At 38.3% G+C, this 24,970-nt stretch overlaps 1 protein-coding gene across 2 annotated transcripts; it reads right to left on the reverse strand.

The window, feature by feature from the left end:
* Positions 1-44: 44 nt before the first annotated feature.
* On the reverse strand, positions 45-24,859 carry LOC123943299 (interferon-induced protein 44-like). Of its 2 annotated transcripts, none has more exons than XM_046007347.1 (10): positions 24,542-24,859; positions 19,589-19,776; positions 16,599-17,086; positions 15,821-15,869; positions 14,893-15,088; positions 14,126-14,284; positions 12,042-12,213; positions 4,814-4,914; positions 4,363-4,535; positions 45-159 (listed from the first exon to the last, which is right to left on the reverse strand). In XM_046007347.1, exons 3-9 carry the CDS (start codon positions 17,074-17,076, stop codon positions 4,371-4,373), a joined length of 1,320 nt encoding a protein of 439 aa, XP_045863303.1. In that variant the 5' UTR covers positions 17,077-17,086; positions 19,589-19,776; positions 24,542-24,859; the 3' UTR covers positions 45-159; positions 4,363-4,370. The 2 variants fall into 2 exon arrangements, with proteins under 2 accessions (XP_045863303.1, XP_045863298.1); XM_046007342.1 differs by lacking the exon at positions 45-159 and adding an exon at positions 2,996-3,628.
* Positions 24,860-24,970: the final 111 nt, after the last annotated feature.

The following is a 24,970-nucleotide window of genomic DNA, read 5'->3' on the forward strand; positions in this document are numbered from 1 at the left end:
ACTGGCAAGTGGCTAGGAAAAGTGGAAAGCAGCAAGTCATTTACCTGTTTGTAGAACCTCTACAAGAACTGAGGCTGAGTGTGGCTGCTCTGTCTGGAAGGCTAAGCAGACTCAGAAATCCACACAGAACACTCTTCAGCAGCCTCCTGGGTTCAGGCGCTGGGAGAAAAGGAAAATGAAACTTAGTAAGGCCCAGCCCACTGGGCAGAGTGCCAGCCTCCTCCTGCCCAGGATCAGGGAGGGGAGACAGGAACTGCTCTAGTTACATTTACACTGTCCGGTCAAATAAAAACATTAGGAGAATCGAAGAATTGAAGTCAGAGAGATGAAAACCTAACAGCCCACTAGATTTTTAAGCAACTTCTTTAAAGAAAAATTCAATCCGTTTCTTTCTGTATGTTGAAATACCAAAAAAAAAAAAAAAGTGCTGTCAATTCTAACTCCAAGACACATGCCTCAAACTCATCCACTTCTCTGCTATCAACTGACTTCCTCTCATCAGGGTCCACTGTTTTCTGCATTGCTTGCGGGGGTGGGGAGGCGGGGGACAGATTTCAGCAAAACAAACAAACAAACAACAACGACAACAAAAACGAAGATTTCTCACAAGCTGTGCCAGAGGAGCCACTATTCCAAACAGAGAACACTGAGCTAATCCAGAACGCTTTTGGAGATCAGTCAGTGTTAAGAGCCATGTCACCATCATCTGAAAACCTCCCCATGGTCAGGTCCCACTTCTCCCTGACTCAAAGGAACAGGAGATTCTTTTTCATTTTGCAGACGGTCTCAAGAACTCAGACTGAAGCGGGAGGATCTAACATCGCTTGGCAAACAGCTGTCAGTTCACTAAGGAAGCCAGGAATCTTCATGTTTGACAAATTACTTGTAACATCAATGGAATAGAAATTTTTTAAAAAATGGCTTAGCGTCTTAATAATAAAGAAACGAGACATGGAGATGGTAGAAAAGATCACTTGGTAGTCTCTAGTTAGCTTATATTCTTCTAAGATAGAATTGGCATTTAAGGCAGAGTTTCAAACCTGCCTCCAACCCCCCTACACACACAAATAATCCATAATTCAGGTAGTCCTGAAGGATAAATTATATCATTTCAATGAACAAGCACCTTCCAGAAATTAATATTCCCAGATCTCTTTTCTTTGAGCTTTTGGAAGACACCAACTCCCAACATGAGCTCAGAGGTGTGACAGGTCCCCTCTAAAGACCTGTGTTGGAGGGCAACTGGGTGGTTGGGTTGGTTAAGCGTCCAAGTCTTGATTTCAGCTTGGGTCATTATTTCAGGGTCGTGAGATCAAGTCCCACATAGGACTTCACATGAGGCATGGATCCCACTTAAGATTCTCTCTCTCACCCTCTCCTTCTGTCCCTCCCCCGCTTGTGCATGCGTCATCTCGCTCTCTCAAAGAGAAATCAATTGTTTTAAAACTTTGACCATTATATTTACACACCATTATTTAACATAGCTTGTTCTTCTTCTTTGCCATCTCCACCCCCATTCCTACAATCTACCTGCACTTTTGCTGACATGTTATTCCTGTCCCGGAGTCTGGAACCAGCTCAAATCCATTGTGTGAGCTGTGTTGGGAAAGCACGTGGGGGGCAAGCAGCTAGATATTGGCCATAATCCTAATTCTATTGTCTGGCTGCCCCCAGTGGTCTGCATTTTCTCCAACATCACAACAAGATTTTGCAAAGACTTGCAGGTAGTACTCCAGTCTCCACCTTGCTCAGATTGATGTAATTGATATAAACAGACTCCTAACTATCCAGAACTGATGGTTGCTAGAGAGGAAGTGGGCAGGGGGTAGGTTAAATGGGTAATGGGGACTAGAAAGGCAGTTGTTGTGATGTGCACTGGTTGTTTTATGTAAGTGATCAATCACTAAATCCTATTCTTCAAATTCATAGTACACTATGTGTTAAATGGAATTTAAATGAAAACTTGAAATTACTAAAAAAATTAAATTAAAATAAAAATAAATAAATAAGACTCAAGAAATTTGTTTCCAGACTTCATGGGTTACTCAGGAACCAATAGATTTTAGTATCAAATAAATAAATAAAATCCCCAGAAAAAAAACAAACAGAAAGATATATAAAATTAGGTAAGTTATTTAATGCAATGATTTGATACATGTATATATTGCAAAATAGTTGCCACCATAAGGTTAGTTAACATCCATCATCCATACCTCAGATAATTACCTTTTTTGTACATGTGATGAGAACATGTATCTACTCTCCTAGCAATTTTCAAGTACATAATACTGCATTGTTAGCCACAGTCACCATGTTATACATTAAATTCCCAGAACATTTTCATCTTGTAACTGGATATTTTTACCTTTCAACCAACATCACCCCATTCCCCTCATTCCTCAGCCCCTGGCAACCACCATTCTACTCTGTTTCTATGAGTTAGGCTTTCCAGGATTTCACATATAAGTGAGATTATGCAGTATTTGTCTTTCTCTGACTTATTTCCCTTAACATAATGCCCTCAGGGTCCATCCATGTTGTCTCAAATAGCAAAATTTCCTTCTACTTTATGGCTGAATACTATTCCAGGGTGTGTGTGTATCTGTGTGTGTGTGTGTAAATATATATACCAAATTTTCTTTTTTTTTAAGATTTTATTTATTTATTTGACAGAGAGATACGGCAAACAGCGAGAGAGAGAACATAAGCAGGGGAAGTGGGAAAGGGAGAATCAGGCTTCCCACTGAGCAAGGAGTCCAATGCAGGGCTCAATCCCAGGACCCTGGGATCACGACCTGAGCTGAAGGCAGACACTTAATGGCTGAGCCACCCAGACGCCCCAGCATACCAAATTTTCTTTATCCGTCCTCTGTCAATAGACACACTTAAGTTCAAAACAGTCACTTTTTAATGCCACAGCCCACCCCACCCACCCACCACACAAAATCTCTAGTATTCCTAGTTTCCCAAAGAAGACAATAATTCTGACTAAAAGTACATTAGATGGCTTTAATATAGATAACTATTGAACCAAAGCATATTCATTTGAAAAATACTAAGAAATTTGGAAAAGAGAGTTAGGGTTTTAGGCGGAAAACCTAAAATTTATCTTCTGAAAATCTTTTTTTCTTTACTAATAATGCTAAGTTCTACAGCTACCCAGAGGAATTTAAAACCATTTGGGGGCATGTGTATACGACAACCTTCTTCTTTTTTTAAAGATTTTATTTATTTATTTATTTATTTGACAGACAGAGACCACAAGTAGGCAGAGAGGCAGGCAGAGAGAAGGAAGCAGGCTCCCCGCTGAGCAGAGACGATCATGACCGGAGCCTAAGGCAGAGGCTTTAACCCACTGAGCCACCCAGGCGCCCCAGATAAGCTTCTTCTTGACTTGCACTAGTAACCTTATTTGATCACTCTACTTGGGAGACATGGCAGGATGGTTTGAAATTAATTAATGAAAACTTTGGTTTTTTTTACAGAAATAACATGTAAGTCCTTAAGAAATATCTGTTCTTTTTAATTAACTTAAATTCATATCTTCAGCCAAAGATAAGTATAACATTCTCCCTCCTTCATGTCCATTTCTTCTCTCCAGCATTTCATTCTCTTCCAGTTTTCCCTTCTACAAGAAGAAAAATTTTCAGTACATGTTATCACTCTGGGGAAGTTGGGAGGGAGGCATAACGGCGGGCATGCTTGCTCACTATAAGACACTGTGCTAAGTTCTGTGAATACAAAGGTATGCAAAATCCAAACACTGCTTCCTAAAGAACTCACAATTTATTTAGGGAAGTGGATATCCAAGTAACCATTTTTAAATGGTTATTCAATGTATTAGTACTCACATAGAGTTCTAAATAAAGTGCTACAGACAAATAAGTAAGGGGATAGTCCCTTTGCTGGGGAGGTTGAGAAAAGTGTCACAGAAATTAAAATCCCAAACGGTGGTTTGCATTTCTTGGTCCACCACTGCTCAGGGCTGACCTTCGAGCTTGAGGAAGGACAGATTCTAGAAGAAACCATCAGTTAAATGCTCTCAGGGACTGAAGGCAAAACGTGAGTGAAAGCAGAAGTCATAAGGAGGCTGTCAGCAGACAAGGACTCTCATTGAGTCCTGCCAGTCCAGGGTTGGGGCAAGTAACAGAACCAAAAAAAATGATGTCACATGCAGAGCTGGAACATTCCTACAATTTTATCTGAGAGCAAAATAAAAAAGAATAGAAGCAAAGCACGTATCCTGACATAGCTATCAGGTCTCGAGCAAGCTAATGGGCCTCAGTCATCCGGTGAGGTAGAACCCTGGGATTTTCAAAAAGCACCATGCTTTATGAGAGGGACAGAAAGGGGCCAGATCACCTGTTTCCTCAAGGCAAGTCCTCAAAGAAGTCCTCTGTTATCCGTAACATCTGCCTCAGCACAAAGAGGATCCGAGTGTCCTTTACAGGGTCCAGCTCCCACTCTGATGTGTAATTTTCAACCACAAATGTATTATAAATAGGAATATTTAACATTCTGCTGGCATCCATTAGCTGTGGAAAGATTAATAAACATAACTCATATCTGAAAATTGACTGAATTCAAATATAAGTCAAGAAAGAAACTGAAAAGGCAAAAAAAAGTACTCTTTTGAATATAATTATAATACAAATAATTATTGTATTAAAGTGGGACATAAACTTGAATTAACAAAGCCATCAATCCATGTCGTCATTTACCTATGAATACGTAGTATGAGCGTGTGCACACACACACAGACACAAAATATAACACCATCACAATAATGCCTGGTTAGAAATATATTTTTTACCTTGCTCTGGGAAGTCATAGGTTTATCCATGTTTGGATATTTGTCTTGAAGAAATTCACCGCAATTAGTTGCTTTAGTAAGCAAGAGTATACAGGCTGTATCTATATCAAAGAGATAAATCAGTTATTTTGTATCATAAATAGCAATGTTTCAACAAAGAAATTAAGTATGAGTGAAAGCAGCTCTCCTAAAAAAGTGAAATATCCCTAGTAAATGTCAATATGAAACCTGAAGTTCTTCTAATAGGAGAAATGATCTTTTTCTTCCAGCAGAGAGATCAATGCAACTAAATTCACACTGCACTGCAATCATCTATTATTCCAAATAGTATGTTTTAAGGTGATCAGGGGGTGGAGGGGGGGTAGTGGTTGCTGGACACTGAGGACTGAAAAAGAACCCTAGAAAGTGAGGAAGGTTATATGTGAGTATTGGAAATCTACTAAGGACCTCTTGTCCTCTCCCAGTTGGCTTCTAATCAAATCAAAGTTCTGCTTTACTAAGGAACGCTTCCCCAGGAGAAAAAATAAACCTGAAATTTCTAAATGCCATTCAAGGATACCCCTGAGAGACTTCTTTACCAGAGCTTTTAGTATTTTCCCCTTACATAAATCTAGTGTTTGTGATCCCTATTCCTACGTGATTGTTTTACCCTCTTCCTTTCATCCAAGTCCCAGAGGAATAACTAGCAAGGTTGGCCAATTAAATAAAACCTGGTTTGTGGAGAAGGCAGTTCTCAATTGACACATATAATTTCTTTTCAACTTCTGCTAAAATGCAATTCTTCTCTTTCAGAATTAATGCAATGTCTTCTTAGAGACTCTAAATCAGCCCAGTTAGATGAACAAAGCCATGCTGCCCAGCATGGAGTGTGGCCAGATGTCCTTGAGAAAAAGCATTTCAGACCTCAGCACTTTGTAAATCAGTCTTAGCCTAAATCCACCATCGTTTTAGAGCTGCTACATGCTTATACAGACCGTCCCTGACTTCAGATGGCTCAACTTAAGATTTTTTGACCTAACGATGGTGCAAAAGCGTTATGAATTTGGAATAAACCATACTTCCAAATTTGGAATTTTGGCCTTTTCTGGGGCTAGCAATACACAGCGTGGTACCTCTCAGTCAGCACGTGACCACAGGGTAAACAACTTATAAACTTACAACCATTCTTTTTCTCATTTTCACTACAGCACTCAATAAATGACATGAGATACTCAACACTTTATTATAAAATCGCTTTGCATTACATGATTTTGCCCAGCTACAGGCTAACGTAAGTGTTCCCAGCATGCTTAAGACAGACCACACTAAGCTGCAATGTTGGTAGGTTAGGTGCATTAAATGCATTTCCAGAGGGTGTCTGGGTGGCTCAGTCAGTTGGATGTCTGCTTTTGGCTCAGGTCATGACCCCAGGGTCCTGGGATCAAGCCCTGCATTGGGCTCCTTGCTCCACGGGAAGCCTGCTTCTCCCTATCCCACTGCCCCCTGCTTGTGCTCCCTCTCTCTCTCTGTCGAATAAATAAATAAAGTCTTTATAAATAAATACATAAATGCATTCTTAAGTTACACTAAGCCCATGGTAAACTGAAATACATCTGTGTATGTTTATATACTTACGTTGAGTACATCTAATGTACTTATTACGATTTTTAGATTATAATATTTAAATATTACAATCTTACAATATTTAGATTCAGAACTTGTTCCCATTACACAGGAAACTAAAGTTCAGTGCCCTGAAGTTAACTTTCACAAGATCAAGTTATGACTATTAAAAAAATCTAGATTTACTTCGTCACTAAGACAATCCTCTGTATTACACTGTGTGGCTTTCTATGTTAAGTGGTATTTCTACTGATATACTAAAGAAGAGGCTCTAGAGTATAAATGACCAAACAATTGCCTTTTTTAAAAAAGTCTTTTTACCTTTTGACCACCTTCACCCATCACCTATTTCTCCCACCTCCATTTCCCCACGACTGGTAACCACTGATCTGCACTCTGTCTCTATGAGCCTTTTTTTTCCTTTTAAACATTTCACATATAGGAGAGCTCATACAGGTGTTCATCTTTCTGTCTGACTTTACTACACTTATCATAATGTCCTTGAGGTCCACCAGGGTTGTCGCAAAGGGCAAGATTTCATTCTTTTTTATGACTGAATCACATCCCTGTGTGTGAGAGTGTGTGTATGTGTGTGTGTGTACACCCCATCTTCTTTATCCATTGATCCACTGATGGACAGTTAGGTTGTTCTTGTATCTCGTGCATTATAAATAGTGCTGCAATGAACATGGTGGGGGAGTGCACATATTTTTTTGGGTTAGTGTTTTCATTTTCCTCAGATAAGTACCCATATTGTATGGTAGTTTTATTTTTAATTTTTTAAGGAAACTCTGTACATTTTCATAATGGCCACACCAATTTATGTGCCCACTAATGGTGTATACGCATTCCCTTTTTTCCACATCTTCACCAATACTTGTTATTTCTCATCTTCTTTTGATAACAGCTGTTCTAGCAGGTGCGATATGATACCTCACTGTGGTTTTATTATGCGTTTCCTTGATGATTAATGATGTTGAGCATCTTTTCAGGTACCTGATGGCCTTCTGTATGCCTTCTTTAGAAAGCCGTTTACTCATTTTCTGCCCATAATTAGATTGCTTTTATGTTTTGTTTTGTTTTGATGGTATGGATTCTTAAATTTTTTTTTGAGATTTATTTATTTCTTACAGAGAAAGAGAGGTATGGGGAAGGTGCAAAGAATGGAGGGAAAGAGAATTCTTGAATAGACTCCCTGCTGAGTGCAGAATCCAACGTGAAGCTCTATCCCAGGACCCTGAGATCATGACCTGAGCCAAAATCAAGAGTCAGACGCTTAACTGACTGAGCCACCCAAGCACCCCTTTAAATATTTTAGATACCTATCCCTTATCAGTTATATGATCTGCAAATATTTTTTTCCAGTCAGTAGGCTGCCTTTCTGTTTTGTTGATGGTTTCCTTTGCTGTGCAGAATCTTTTTAGGTTGCTGCAGTTTCATTTGTTTATTTTTGCTTTTGTTGCTTTTATTTTTAATGTGAGATTCAGTGAATCATCTCCAAGGTCTACAGTGAAGAGCATACCACCTATGTTTTCTTTTATGATTACAGGCCTAACATTCCAGAATTTAATGCATTTTGAGTTCATTTTTGTTTCTGGTGTAAGACAGTGGTTGAGTTTTATTCTTTTGCATGTGGCTATCTAGTTTTCCCAACATCATTTATTGAAGAGACTATCTTTCCGCACTGTGTATTATTGGCCCCTTTGTCATAAATTAATTGACCAAAATATGTGGATTTATTTCTGGGCTCTCTATTCTGTTCTCTTGATCTATGTGTCCATTTTTATGTTAATACCATACTTTTAAAATCACTATGATTTTGTAATAGAATTTAAAATCAGGGAGCATGATGCTTCCAGCTTTGTTCTTCTTTCTCAAGATTGCTTTGGCTATTTTGGATCTTTTGTGGTTCCATACAAATTTTAGAATTATTGTTCTATTTCTGAAAAAAATGTTATTGGAATTTTGATAAGGATAGCATTGAATCTGTACATTGCTTTGGAGAGTAGGCACACCTTAATATGAATTCTTCTGATCCCTAAGTACAGAATATCTTTCTATTTATTTGTGTCTTCTTCAATTTCTTGCATTAATGTCTTACAGTTTTCAGTATGCAGGTCTTTCACTTCCTTGGTTAAATTTATTCTTAGATACTCTATTCTTTTTGATGTGATTATAAGACTATTTTCTTAATTTCTCTTTTTGCTATTCATTATTACAATCATAATATGGTGGTGAGTTCTCTAGCTTTTCTTTTTACTTCATAAATCCTATATTGGCAGCTAGAGAAGTACACCTCTAGGGAAAGCGAACTGGAGCTGGTGAAAGGAAAAGGAAAGAAAGGAACAAAAGGGGAAGGGAAAGGGAAAGGGAAAGGACTGGGGGGTGGAGAAGGCAGGAAGTCTGTTGTCTCTTGCCAAGCATGAGAAAAGGAGCAACCTAACAAGACAAAAAACTTTCACATAGTAGCCACACTATCCCAATTAAATAAAGAATAAAGAATAAAGAATTATAAAGAATTTAAATCAGAGTATATCCTTTGACCATAATGGATTAAACTGTAAGTCAATAACAGAATGGTAACAAGAAAAACTCCATGCACTTAAAAACTAAACAGTACATTCTAAATAATTCATGAGTCCTAAAGGAAGTTTCAAGGGAAATAAAAGATACATTAAACTGGAAGATAATAAAGATATAATATATCAAAAATTGTGTACATAACTAAACAAGTGTTTACAGAAAAACATGTAACATTCAATGTTTATAATAGGAAAGAGAAGAAGTCCAAAATCAACAATCTAAGTTCCTCCCCTCAAAAACCTAGAAAAAAGAAAGCAAAATATATCCACATCAAGAAGATGAAAGAAATTAAACAGCAGAAATCAATGAACAAATTGAAAACAGGAAAACAATTTAAAGCATCAATGAAACAAAAACATAGATCCTTGAAAAGATCAATAGAATTGACAAACCTTTAGAAATAGTGACAGAGAAACAAAAAAAAAAGACATAAATCACCAACACGATGAAGGACACAGGGGATATCCTTACAGACCCCACAGACAGAAAAGAAATAATGAGGAAATGATACGAACAATTTTACACACATAAATTTGACGACTTAGGTGGAAAAGACTGAACTAAAAATTACAAAACTATCCCAACTCACCTAATATGAAACAAATTATTTTAATAGCTTGCTAACTATTTTAAAATTAAATTTTTGGCATTAAAAATCCTGAAAAAGGGGGCGCCTGGGTGGCTCAGCGGGTTAAAGCCTCTGCCTTCGGCTCAGGTCATGATCCCAGAGTCCTGGGATCGAGCCCCGCATCGGGCTCTCTGCTTGGCTGGGAGCCTGCTTACTCCTCTCTCTCTCTCTGCCTGCCTCTCTGCCTACTTGTGATCTCTATCTGTCAAAAAAATAAATCTTTAAAAAAAAAAAAAAAAAAAAATCCTGAAAAGGGGCATCTGGTTGGATCAGTTGGTAAACTGACTACCTTCGGCTCTGGTCGTGGTCCTGGAGTTCCAGGATCAAAGTCTTGCATCCGGCTCACTGTTCAGCAGGGAGTCTGCTTCTCCCTCTGACCTCCCTCTCATGCTCTCTCTCTCTCTCATTCTCTCTCTCTCAAACACATAAATAAAAAATCTTAAAAAAAAAAAAAAACCTGAAAAATACATCTCCACACTAGATGATTTCATTGAAAAACTCTAACAAAGATTTTAAGAGAAATAACACCAATTCTTCACAATCTCTTCAAGAAAATGGAAGAGGAACATTTCCTAACTCATGTTATGAAGCCAGTGTTACTCTGACATCAACACCTGACAGCATCTGGAAAAATAAAAACAAAAACAAAAACAAAAAACTACAGCCCAATATCCCTCATAAATATAGATACAAATATTTTTAATAAAACATTATCAATAAGACAGCAAATGTGAAAAGAACTCTATATCACGATTACATGGGTTTTATTCTAAAGAGACAAGACTGGTTCAAGATTCAAAAATTAATGTAAACCTCCATATTAAGAAGACAAAGATCAATTTCATGATTATGTCAAACTGTGGGGAAAACAATTTGATAAAATTCAACATCCATTCATGAACAAAAACTCTCAGAGAACTAAAAATAGAGAACTTCCTCAAACTAACAAAGAACTGTAAAAAAAAAATTAAAAAAATAAAAACTTACAACTATCTTTGTAATGGTGAAACACTGAATATTCTCCCCTGAGATCAGAAACACCACAAGGGTATGTGCTCTCACCACTATTATTCAACGTAGTACTGGAACGTCTAGCCAGAACAATATAACAGGAAAAGGAAATAAAAGGCATGCAGATTAAAAAGAAGGAGAAAATTATCCCAGTTTAAAATGGCATTGAAAAAAAAAAAAAAAACCACCTTTCCTAGAACTAATAAGTGAGTTCAGCAAGATCACAAGAGACAAGATCTGCATACAAAATTCTATGGTAAATTATATACCAGCAAGAAGCACCTGGAAACCAAAATTACAAATATGATACCATTTTTTTTTAAATTAAACACTGAGGTATAAATCTAGTAAAATGTGAACAGGACTTGAAAGTTAAAAACTGTGGAGCACTGTTGAAGGAAATCAAAGATCTAAATAAATGGGTAGATCTATTATGTTCATGGATTGGAGGAACTCAACAGAGTAAAGATGTCAATTCTCGCAAAATTTATATGTTTTTAATGTAATTACTATCAATATCCAAACAAAATTTTTTTGTGTGGAAATAGACAAAGTAATTCTAAAATGCCCATAGAGGAGGAATTGAAGATGGCAGCATAAGAAAACTGTGAACTCACCTTCACCTACAGACACAGCTAATTTACAACTACATATGGAATAATTTTCCTCTGAAAACCGACAACTAGATGAATAGCACCTCCGCACACAAAAACAAGAACTGCATCCAGAAAGGTATGAGAGGCAGAGACACTGCCTTACCCAGCACCCCACTCCAGATGCAGTGACCCCAAATTCAGGCGGGACTCAAAAAAATACGAACTCTTTCTCAAGGGACGAAGAGATTGTGCCTTACATCAGGCATCCCAACCCTGGGGGCTGGCACCAAAAAGACAAGCCCCGAAATGTCTGGTCTTGAAAATCAGTGGGGATTAAGACCAGGAGAATCACAGACCTCTGAAGATCAGAGATCCCAATCTTAAAGGGCTCCCACGCAAAGCCAGTCACTGAGATCCAGTGAGAAAGCCACAGACTGAAAAGCAACTAGACTGTAAGTGAGAGAGACCCACTCACTACTTTTAAATCTGCACATGTGATTCAACAATACAGAGCCACACGCTTGCATTGTAACAGTGTCATTTTTCTGTGTTTGATCTTTCTGGTCAGGTCACATAACCTGGGGAGGTGACCACCGTATCAAGCCACTGGAAAAGCACATGTGACAAAAACAAAAACAAAAACAAAAACAAAAAACCAGACCTCTGTTTGCTATTGCCACCAACCACCTTGGGATTCAGGAAACTGGGTGAAAGGTCCATAGGACCTCTCTGAACTCTCCTCGCAACCTTCTGTGAATCTGTAATGATTTCAAAATAGAAGTTTTTTGATAAGGACAATGAGACTCACCACAGCTCAAGACTTCTTTCTGAATTTGTTGCAACTTTGCCACCATCTTAGAGGAGAGATCATTGATAGAGTTGATATCGAGGACATAAGCCACACAGTGAATCCTGTCCTTCAGTGACGGAGAGGCAATGAAGTTAGGATGATTGGGTGTAATTGGTCTACTGGGGTTCAACTGTTATAGAAACATAAGATAACATTTAGAGAGTCTTTGCTGAGTTCTCTAAGACAGATTCATGCTTCAAATGTGACTACCACTAACCTCCAAACTGAAACTTTCCTCCCTCTTACCCACTCTTCCCCCAGGTTAATTAGTGATGTTCTTCCATACTTCCTCTCCACTATGAGTGTAATATTCTATCTTTCTTATAGAAAAACCACATCACTGCACTGGTGAAAATGAGAATTACACACACACTTTACATTATCCATAATGGAAATATTTCAGGAAAGTGCAGTGTTTAAAAAGCTAATCTCAAATCCCAGTCTCAAGAAAGAAAGAAAGAAAGAAAGAAAGAAAGAAAGAAAGAAAGAAAGAAAGAAAACTACCATTACAACTGGTTACACATCATTTAAGATTGCTCTCTAAACATTTTCTGTACTTAAATGGACTAATGGATAGAGAAAAAAAGGAGAGAGAAAAATACATTGAAAATGCATTTTTAAATACTATAGTTTCTTTAATTTTGCAGAAGAAAAATAAATAAAAATGAAACAAGAAATACCAAATTTTAAGTTAGTATCTCCTTACCACAGAACAGTAATTTTTCTAGGATTAAGAAAATAGATTTAAAAATACAGTAAAAGGGGGGAGGAGGAGAGGGGTGGCGCCTGAGTGGCTCAGTCGGTTAAGCGGCTGCCTTGGGCTCAGGTCATGCTCCCAGAGTCTTGGAATAGAGCCCTGCTTCAGGCTCCCACTTCTCCCTCTGTCTCTGCCTGCTGCCCCCGCCTCCTTTTCAAAGATAAATAAAATCTTAAAAAAATATATAGTAAAGGGCTACATTCGTTATTTTTTTCCCATAGTTTTCAAGGTTGGACTGAATTGATTCCTCTCTGCTGTAAAAAATGAGGGTTTTCATGGCTCACAATATTTCCCCTTCCTCTGCTCTGTTCCTCCTCCCTGTATCTTATGTCTCCTTAGATTGGGAGGATAAAAATTATGTTCTTAGTCAACCCTGTGTTTCCAGTAAGCAGCATAGCAACTGGCACAAATTAGGCTTTTAATCATGGTTTTTTTTAATGTATGAGTACATAGCTAAGGTTTCCAATCAAGCACAACACTGTCACTGTTCAGAGATTGTATTATACCCAATGCCTAAAAGAAAAGTGATGATAATGGTTGACCTTTTGAGAATGAAAAGTATATCATCTCATTTATCTTCTCGGGCACCCTATGAAATGGGCATTATGATCACCTACAGTTCACACATGAAAAAGTAAGACTCACAAAGACAAGTATGTAACTCGCTTATGGGTACACATCCAACTAGTGACAGAGCCAGCCTTTGGACATAGGTAATTAGGTAGCATTTAAGTAGTGAAATGTAAGTACTTACAGTATAATAATAGCACACTTCAACAAAAAGTGGTTAATTGTTCCAACATTTTGTCTAATTGATCAAAAAAGTACATGAGATTAAAATATAACATTCCTATCTATTTTACAATAAAGAATGATATAAACACAATCTCCCCTGTCCTTTTTCTGGAATCTGTATGAGTATTTTGGCTGCATTTCTTTTCTGTTCTTTCTCTCTCTTTTTTTTTTTTTTCTTTTGAGATCACCTTTTTTTTTTTTTTTTAAAGTTATCGCCACACCCAGTGTGGTTCGAACTCATGGCCCAGACTCAAGGGTCATTAAGTTCTACGGACAGAGCCAGCCATGCACCCCAGGCTTGCTTTCTTAATGCTCTAGAAAATAAGTTACACTGTTTTACTTATTTGAGTACTTATTCATTTAAAGTAGAGTAGTGTTGGTTGATGTTGAAAATACCTTATGACAGTTGAAACTGCCTTATGGGGTAAAAATTTCACAAAAACAATTGATGAAACTGATTTTAAATGTTTAGAGATTGGAGAGTTCTTACCTGATATCTGTCTGGCACGCAGCCTTTTAAGATGTAGGGTATGTCATCCACGCACAATCCTACTCCTTCTTTCTCATGTAGGCCCATGGAGTCACACAACTTAAATGGCAGGTATAGGTATTCGCCGTATGTCCCATCTTTAATAGGATATATCCTATACTATAAAACAAAGTTTATCAAAGGTAAAAATTCATTCTTCCACTAGCATTCAAGACATGACAATAGGAAGAACAGACAGTGGTTAATATTTTAACACTGTGGTCTTCAAACATTTTGGTCTCAGGATCACCTGACACTCTTCAAAATTATTGAGAATCTCAAAGGTATCTTATTTATGTAGGTTAGAGCTATTGACATTTAACATAATAAAAATTTTAGGCAGAAAAAAATTAAATATTTTTTAATCATTTAAATACAATTATAAATCTACATTACAATGTTAAGCTAAAGGACATTTTTATGAAAAAAATTATTTCCCCCCAAAAATTATCAATTGCAATTCTTTTTTTTTTTTTTTTACAAGTACCAAAAAGCATTCTTCGAATTACTGCTTCTTGCATGCATGAAAATGGAAAGCCTCTCAGTGAAACACAACTCAATGGAGGGAATTCTGAATCAACTTTTGCTCCTTTTTATATTTGATTTAGAATTTAATTGCTTGGATCAGGAGGAAGTTAATGTTCTAAGAGAAAGTGGTGAAGAAATGAACAAACCTGAAAATTATAACCAATAAAACAAAATCCTCAGGAAATCCTTAAATCACTTACCTGTTCAGTAATGCTGGTGACATCAGACCCCACTGTGGCTTGGCGAGTCAGACGGCCTTGGAAAACAGACTTCACTGAATTGATAAAACTAGACTTTCCAGACCCAATTGGACCCAGCAAGAGAATACGAATTTCTGAAACAAAGTCTACACAGGGCTTGTAGTTTCTGAGTTCGACTAGAAGTGATTTTCTGTGCCTGTCAAATAACACGCAATGCTTAAAGACAAGAGCCAAACTTTTACAGGAAAAGTACAGTTCCGCGGCTTCTTTCCTTCCCTTTACAAGTATGTTTTCATTACTTATTATCTTGGCATTAATATCTATGATATGATTTGAAATGGTCTAAAGTTAATGCATTTTGTGCTTGAAGACAATGCGTTGATCTATATCCAAATCAAGAAACATTAACTAGCAACCAAATCACTGTTTAAAACTATGAGCCTTAGATCACACAGATCTAACAAATTTCAACAACCCTGAAGATGAGCATTTTTTCAGAAATAATATTATATTAAGGAGAAATAAAATATATGCAATGCAGATATTTATCTATAGATTAGAGAAAGAAGGCTTTGTTTTTAAAACTTACTGAAACGCCCCCAAAACCTTTATATCCAGGGAAAGCCTTCACAGGAATTATCTGAAACAGTCCTCTAGACTATTCTGTCTGGAAGACTTTGAATCTAGCAAGTCCAATGTGAAACATAAAGCCAAACTATCACCAGGTAGATTATTTTAAAGGTTCGCAGTTGGTAGTGATTTTGTCCCTGTTGTTGCTGTAAATTGCCTTGAACATATTATAAAATAACATTATAACTCATTTTTTATCACTCCAAGTTATATGATCTTCATTTTACTAGTTCATTTCCAACATCATTTATAGATGTGTTCTAAATAAAATAAGTAACAGTCCAAGAACATAACTTACTTGGTGGCTCCTGTTATCTTGCTTATGTAGTTTATATCATCCCCAATTCCTGTAGGAAAGAAACAGCATAATAAGCTTTTTATTTTTTTTTTTAAGTTTTTATTTATTTATTTGACAGACAGAGATCACAAGTAGGGAGAGAGGCAGGCAGAGAGAGAGGAGGAAGCAGGCTCCCCGCCAAGCAGAGAGCCCGATGCGGGGCTCGATCCCAGGACTCTGGGACCATGACCTGAGCGAAAGGCAGAGGCTTTAACCCACTGAGCCACCCAGGCGCCCCATAATAAGCTTTTTAACTTGCCCCGCTAAATATGCCCCAGTGTGCCTTCTGAATGGGGCAGAGAGTCTGCTTACACAAACCAGGGCTGGGCTGTCCAGTTAGGAGCTAGAGCTGGCAACATCACGCAAAGAGAAGGGAAAATTAACCTCCCTGCACAGTAACTGGTTCTGGAAACTCTCACCTAACTACACCTAGAGATCTTAACAGCTGACCCAAAAGCCGTCATTGTGCCAACATAAATCCCGCCCTCGCTGGCTCTCCCTCTCCAATTCTCCACTACTACTTCTCAGCTTGCTTTGCTCAAAGCTGCATGTACACTCTAAGCAATCTCTCACAACCTTCATGCTCCCTGCGTTTCATTTTGAAGTTTATGAACAAGAGAGCGGATAGCATGAAATCTGACTTTCCTCTCATTTGTCCTTGTTCTTGCTGCTCAATTATGACTCATGAACACAAAGAGAAGACTAGAATCAGAATGCAGGATTATCTAATTTAACATACCTTCAACGTGAAAAACTTCACATTCCAAATACTTGCTGCCACTACGAAAATGTATGCCTAAAGCATTCCTTAACGAATCATCCATAGAAAAGCTGCTTTCGCCTGGATGTACAGAAAACACCTCTTGGCCAGAAGAATAACATACCAGTCGTCCAGAATTAATTTTTGTTTCTGTTTCTAAAACTGCAGTCTTCATTGCAGTTACATTATGCTTTTGAAACAAAAAATAAAAGGAGGGATTGGCCCTTTTTAAATTGTCATTCACTTCAGGATGATCCCTAAGCATAAAGACCCCAAGAACACTGCTACCAACGTAAATTATTGTTACAGTAGGTCCCTGATGAGTGCACTTTTCATTCATACTATAAATGTCACTGTCATGGACACTAGACTTATAAAGAAGTCTCAAGGACACGTTCCCAAGCATCTTCTCCAGACTCTTCTCCTCACTCCATGTCAATCTGGTTACCACTGCCATTGTTCTGTATCTGATAGAAAAACAGTAATAAGTTGAGAGGCTAGTTAGTATATCACAATGATTTAAAGCACAGATTTCTGCTTCTAGCTCCAACACGTTATTTTTTTCCCCCTCTGGCCCAATTAAAACATGTTATTTGGACCACAAGGCAAAAAAAAAAAATGTGTATGCGTGTGTATATACATAGATCTGTGTATGTATATTTCTCTCTGTGTATGCATGCGTACATACATAGATATACGTATACATATACATACATGTATATGTATATGTATACGTATATACATGTATGTATATGTATACGTATATACGCACCTATACACACATAGAGAGAAAGAGAAATGCAGAACAGTAGGTACCTATGAAAAAAATAGATAATTTAGAAATAAAAAATCATTCTACTTTTTAAAGTCAGTAGACAAATGAAAGCCTAGATAAAGGACACTGTAAAATTAATAAATTAGAACAGCGATCAGCAAAATTTTTTCTTAATGCAGAGAGTAAATATTTTGGGCTTTGTGGGCCATGCAGTCTCTGCCATAATTACTCAACTTTGCCAATGTGACACAAAAATGGAGACAACGTGTAAACAAATGGGTATGACTATGTTCCAATAAAGCCTTTTTTATCAAAACAGGTGGGTGTCACACAGGTTATAGAGGGCCAACCCACGAAGTAGAAGGTCAGAGAAAGGAATTTTTACAGAAAACAGTTCCCAAGGAAAGAAACTGACATATGAAAGGAGTTAACAGACATCGAGGTCTGAGCAGAATAAACCATGGACCATCATGCCAATTCTTTCAATGAGAAAAATGAGAACACAGGGTAAACTGTAAATACATATATTTGAAAGCACTGGAGGGCTAAGATTGGGAAAAGAAGTGAACACAGAGAGGTAAGCCTGGCATGGGGAGCGCATTTCCACGAGGACTGTCTGTTAGCTTTAGAGGAGGTGCCAGAGAGGCTGAGATGTCGGGCAAAACTGCTGCTTAGACCCCTGGAGCTAGGGCAATGAGCACAACAAAGAGGCCTTGGCATCTTTGCCGTCTTTGTAGGTTTTTTTTTTTTCTTTTTTAATTTATTTGTCTATAGGAGAGAGGGAGAGTGAGCGAGCCTGAGAGAGGACAGGAGCAAGGAGGAGGAGCAAAGGGGGAAGGAGAAGCAGACACCCCCCCCACCCCAGGGAGCGGGGAGCCTGAAAACTTGGGGCCCTGGTGAGAGGACTTGATCCCAGGACACCAGAATCATGAGCTGAGCTGAAGGCAGTCACTTAACTTACTGAGACACCCAGGCGCCCCGTGAGCAAGGATTCTGAAGAGCTACAGGGAAGAAGGAAGGGTGGACTGGAAATGGACAGACTTAACTCCATCTCCTAAGTAATTTCAGTCTACGGTTGGATTAGTACAAATGAAGATTTCTTATGCCCCAACAGCATGGCAGATGCAAAACAGATCCTGTCTAGATTAAGATAACATCTTCGTAGCTTCCATTTTTTTATATTCAGTGACTCACATTCATCATAAACACGAGAGGAAATGGAATATCCATCCTTTTGTATGGCTGACTAATATTACTCGTGTGTGTGTGTGTGTGTGTGTGTGTGTATCTCACATCTAGTGGAAAATCTGTCTCTAATGAAAAAGCAGTCAAAGTATATGAAAAAGACATTCACAGATGAGGTAACTCAAACAAGCTGTAAACATACAAAAGTGTTCAATCATTCTACAAACGAAGAAGTGTAAATTAAACAATGAGATATTATTTCACATCAAACAAAAGTCCAGCAATACCAAGTTGACCCAGACATAGAGATAATATTCGCATTATTTTGAGAGACACACATCACTTTGGGGAGCAAGTCCGTTCATAGCAGCATTGTTTAGGGTAACATTAGAATATTGCATAGACAAATTTTGTCATACTCACATAATGAAATACTAGAGAGCACTGAAGTGACTAAACTAGGCCTATTTGTATCAACATTGTTAAAGCTCAAAAAATTAATCTTGAGTGGAAAAAAGCAATCGAGAATCATACACTTAGTATGATATTTAAATAAACTGTTAACACAAAGGAATACTAGAGCTTGTGTTTAGATACATATGTCCATACATCAAAAGCACCAGAAACCAGCAAAACAATAATTTATTCCAAAGTCTGGGTAATATTCCCCTCAGGGCAGTAAGGGAAGAGAAAGGAATAGAGGAGAGATTCACAGATAACTTCAACGTTGTTTGTAAGGCTTTTATTTTTCCGGGGTAAAAAACTATTCTAATTTGATAAAGCAAGTCATTTTTAAAAATCTGATAGAACTGCATGAGATTACATTGGAGTTTACTTACATTCTGGAGTCCCCTGTGTTTGAAATGTTCATTAAAAACAAAACAAATTCAAGAGGAAATTATGATCATTAGCAGCAATTTTCCTCTGAAGTTCTTTTTCCAAAAAAAGGCAAACAGGCAATTTTCTTTACACACAGCTGGAAAACATCGGATGGCAAAAAGCCACTTACCTGTTTTTTAAGAGTTGGAGGGAGCTTACATGTAGCGTTAGCTGCTCTGTTTCCTGTATCGAGCAGCCCCAGTTTGGAGAAAGGTTCTGCTAAGACCGGTAGCTTCCTGTTTGAGAAAAACGAAAGTGAAACTCAAAGCAGCAGTCAGCAGGCAGTTTGAGGCTTGTCCTTAAGTTTCTTTTTCCTTGCTAGAAACAAAGAGACAGAGAAAACGAAAAGGCGAAAGGGGGAAAAAAAATGATTTCTGCCAAACACAGGAGAAAGATCTTGATCCCCTCTGTAGCCCACATGGAGGCATGCAAGAAATGGCAATTAATAAAGAACTGCCCTAAAACCAATAGCTAACATTCTGTGGCTATTTAATTGTGGACTAGGCGCTGTGCCACTGCATTCATTTTCCTAGTTTCTTCTTGAAACAATCTCATACACTAATCACTCACAGTATCTTTATTTCTCAAAGTATGCAAACAAAACTTAAGGATGTGAGGTGACTTTGCACAAATTAATTCCACGAGCAGAGCAGTAGCCCTGGCTGGGTATTTGAAACCAAGTCTTCCTGCGCGGGGACAAACAGATGAGGATTGGACTTTTCCGGAATTCATTTCTAAGGCAGTGCACAGCCTTGTTTCCCATTTACACATTCAGTCACTCAGCACTGGTTTTGAACCTGGGGAAGGATAATGCTGAGTAAGATGAAAACACCACCCTCACATCGCATGCCATGTGCTCAGGGATGCGGTCAGGTATAGAGTTACATCCGTGCCCTACGTGCCACAAAAGGGGTAAAAACCAGATCCCCTGGGGACCAGGATGACAGTGGACTCACCCAGTCTTAAGGCATTAGTAAAAGCGAGCAAATTAAAATTTAGTCTAAGGCATGAATTGTAGGGCAGGAAGAAATTTCCTTCTGCCATCCAAGGTTTTTCCAGCTGGTCTAGGAATTCAACCGGCATGAGACGGATTAACAAAAGGAAAAAACAAAGTTTTAGGATATGTGCATGGAGGCCCAATAATGAGACCTGACGAAATGACAAAGGCAGGCAGTTTTTACACAATTTAGACAAAGAAACCATAAATCTGTGAGAACTCGGCAGGATAAAGAAAAGAGATGGTTGGGAACTTTCATTAGTAAGGAATTCTAAGTGGAATCTGTGCTGAGCTAGCTATAGCTTGGTACACACACACACACAAACTGAGGTTTATTTTTACTGCTTCCTTGGCTTTAAAGTCCCTCTCTTTGGTGATAAGGATATCTTTTACTTCTTAGTGCAGGGAAGATATTTTCATGTAAGAGATTTATTTCCTCCTTTCTGGGGGTCAGAGAAGGTTCTTAGTGTCTTTGCACCAACTGTTTCCCAAGTAGCCTCAATTCAAAATAATCAGTTTGTCATTGTGGTACATTTGAGGGCAGTCCACCTTGGGCCCCTACAAAGTACAAGGAAGACATGAAGCAAGAGAGAGCACAGTGTCATCAGAGACCTCCAAGGATTTTAACCTGATGGCACAGATTGACAGCATCAAACTGGCAAGTAAGGACCCTAGGGAAGTAATTAGGTTTTTAAAAGTCTTTATTTAAGTTGGATTTTATCATGAAGACAGTACGAAGACTCTAAAAGCAGGAGAATGGCATCATCAAAATTCAAAGTCTTAGGAAGAAGAGTTAGTTTCTTCCTGCTTTGTAACAGATATCATGAATCTAGAGGCTTTAAAACAAATTTATTACAACATAGTTTCCGTGGATCAAGAAACCCAACATGGTTCAAAAGAATTTTTTGCTCAGGGTGCCTCCCTCAAGGCATTGGCCAACAGTGATCCCATCTTTCTCTGGGAAGGAATCTGATAAAAAGCTCAGGTTGTTGGCAGAATGTAATTCTTTGTGAGGGTAAGACTGAGGTCCCCTTTTCTTTGCTGATTGCCAACCTGAAGCTACTCTCAGCTCCTGGAAGTTGCTCCCAGTTTCTTGACAATGGCCTTTGCACTCATCTTATACAACATGGCAGCAACAGAATCCTCCAAAGTCAGCAGCAGAATCTTCTCTGTGTCAGTCTCCTTCATGCCTTGAGTCTCTGCCTTCAGAAAGCATCCCTTTCTTTTAAGGGCTTGTCTAATGTTTTCAAGGCCACTGAAGATAATCGCTTTCTTAAAGACAATAAATGAATTATGGAAGTGATACCCCATCATTTTTAGATCTCTGCCATGCTCCAGGGGAAGGAGTTGTACAAGGAGGAGGCCGTGATAGATTTCTGACTATAGCAAAGGACAAGACTAGAATCAAAGCGATTAATTTTTAGTCTTTTGCATTTACTCATTAATTCATTCATCCATTCATCATCCATTCTTCCTTCTCTTAATAAAAAATATATCGAGCACCAAGATGCCACACTCTGTGCTAAACTCTGGGGACATAAACATAGATTCTACCCTCATAAAACCAACCTGGAATGAAATTAGGTGAGGCACTGCATGAACCTAAGAATAAGATTAGGTGCAATAAAGAATTTAAGGGAAACACATAATAATCTTCTGGTTCTTTTTAAAGTATTTTTAGTTATTAAACCATGGGCAACAGAAAATGAAAAAGCCACCTTCACAGAAAAACCACAGGATGAACTGATGTCATCTTTGCTGGATTAGGAGGTTACATGGCCATCTTTTTTGAGGCACTAGAATAAGTACAAGAGCTGCCGTGTATACCTTTCATCAGTTAAAAAATATATTTTTAAAAAACCACATATATAAAAATAAATTGATATTTTCATTAAGTTTTGAGAATGCTATTTTTTTAAAGATTTTATTTATTTATTTGACAGACAGAGATCACAAGTAGGCAGAGAGGCAGGCAGAGAGAGTGAGAGGGAAGCAGGCTCCCTGCTGAGCAGAGAGCCTGATGCAGGACTCCATCCCAGGACCCCGCGATCATGACCTGAGCCAAAGGCAGCGGCTTAAGCCACTGAACCACCCAGGCGCCCCGAGAATGCTATTTATTTATAAGGAAACAAATCTTCTTAAGAAGTATATAAAGGCTGTTTAAAGAGAAAGAAGTGGAAGATGGAGAACTATGAAGAGAGGATATTCCCATCTCTCAGGTCTGAGGTGGGTGGGATTAATGAGTTGAAATCATTCCAGGGCCTCCCTGGAGTAAAGCCCTAAATCCTACTCTCCAGCCCTCAAAAACTGAATGGCTAAATTTTTTTTGTCACTTGAGATAATCCTGGAGCTGGACACGGGAACCACCTCTCACAGCAGTGAGCATCACCCACATTGTGTGGAGAGTCAGAAAGACCAGGGAGCCAGAGCTGCCTCACCTGAGAGACATCAAAACGAGGCTCTACCTTCTCTCTCCTTCTTCATGCTCCCTGTTCTTCATCTGCAGCCTCTTCCCGGTACAAACCTGGGGTCATTTATTTCCCAGGACTGTCTTGCCTTGAAGATTTCATTTTCCTTCCATCCACTTGGTTTCCCATCTCATAGTTCCTTCTTTTCTTATTTCTGCCTTCTCAATATTTTTCCTTCCTTGGCCTTCTCCTTCCTCCTCTGTAGTTTCCCCCACCTCTGCTTGCCATACTCTAGCTGCTTGATTTACGTCAAAAATGAATTAAACGAAATAGATGAGTGACAACTTAGGAGTCCTGAAGATTAAAGAGGAGCCTGGTAATAGTCATTGTGACACAATCTACTTTTCTGAAAGGAGGTAGAGCATATTTAAAGAAAAGTGTCTCTTTGAGAAAATAAAAATAATAAAAATGAACATTTTCCTTGTGGTTAAATCATTCCCTTTCCTTGTGATTAAACATTTACTTTGTCATTTATTGATTTCATATTATTCTGTATTAGAGATGAAAAGTGAACTGATTTAAACTCAGACTCAGTCTCAGGAAGAATAGCCAACAACAATGACAGGTCCATTGTCATAACACAGGGTGTTTTTACATTGAAAAAGCAATGTAATTTGGCATATTAACAAACAAAAAAGATAAAAATTATATGATAATATCGATTCAAGTGTTAAACACTTAAACTTTGATACCCACTCATTATATTAAAAAAGAGCCTTAGGGGCACCCAGGTGGCTCAGTTGGTTAAGCATTGGACTCTCGATTTCTGCAGGGGTCATGATCTCAGAGTTGTGAGACTGAGTGAACCCCACCCCCGCATCAGGCTCCACACTCAGTGCGGAGCCTGAGTGTGGAGCCTGCTTAGGATTCTCTCTTGTGCTCTCTCCCTCTCTAAAAATAGTTTTTTCTTTTAAAATTTTAAAAACCTTAACTTTGAATAGAATGGACTTTCCTTAATCCAATAGAGTGTCTGGTAATAAGCAAACAAGTGTAGCATGCACCATATTCAATGGTATAATACCGAACCATTTTTCCAAAAGCAAGACTTTATTACCAGCTCTAATCAATATTGTACTGAAAGTTAGACATGCAGTAAGTCAAGATACAGGAATAAAAAGTATAAGGATTAGAAAGGAAAAAATAAACCCAGTTATTTGCATAAGCATGACTTTATATATGAAAAATAAGGAAGATTGTATACACTATAAGCATTCATATGTAAATTTAGCAAGCTCAGTGGATAAAAGGTAAATTGCCAGAAATCTATTAGATTCCTATTATAAGAACAACAGCAAAATTAATAATAAAATAGATGAAATAAAAGATAAAACATAAAAGATACATGAAAAATTTACGAATAAATGTATCATGTGACTTACAAGAATAGAACTAACAGAAAAACATACCATGTTGACATATTGGAAGGCATTATTATAAAGATATTGTATCAGCCTGGATACAATCAGGAGAAAGAAACCACACAGTAGGATCTGGGAAAGTTTAATTTAAAGAACTATTTACAGTAACAGTATATGGTAGTGATGAGAGATTAGCTAGAGGTTAAAAAACCAAAAACTATAGTAAAGAGCAGATGTCAGGATCTCAGGAATGATCTTACCCTTATGGTGAGATAAGATACAGAGGAAGATGTCCCAGCAGGTGTATGAGCAAGACCTGGTTATGGCCTTGTCTCACTAAATGGCAAAGAAGTGTCTGTGGTGCAGAAGGGAAAATGGCTGGAAATTCACCCCCTCGGGGGCTGGGGAAAGCCACAGCAAGAGGTGTCTCACTGGAGTCACCCGGCTGCAAAACTGCTCAAGGGGGATCCTGGGGAACGCAGGGGGCTGGTGGTGCTGCTGGCCCCCATGCTCCAGAGGGGCCCGTCATTGAAATGGCTGCGCGTCCTGCAGGAGCTGGACCCTGAAGAAGCCCCACGTTTCAGAACCTGCAGAACCAGGAAGCACAGCCTTTCTCTTGCAACGACTCTCCAGTGCCCTCTACTGACAGAACTGAACTTGGAGCCAGCGGGCAAGGGAAAAAAAAAAAC

This window comes from Meles meles, chromosome 1 (genome assembly GCF_922984935.1).
Source record: "Meles meles chromosome 1, mMelMel3.1 paternal haplotype, whole genome shotgun sequence".
Lineage (NCBI taxonomy): Eukaryota > Metazoa > Chordata > Mammalia > Carnivora > Mustelidae > Meles > Meles meles.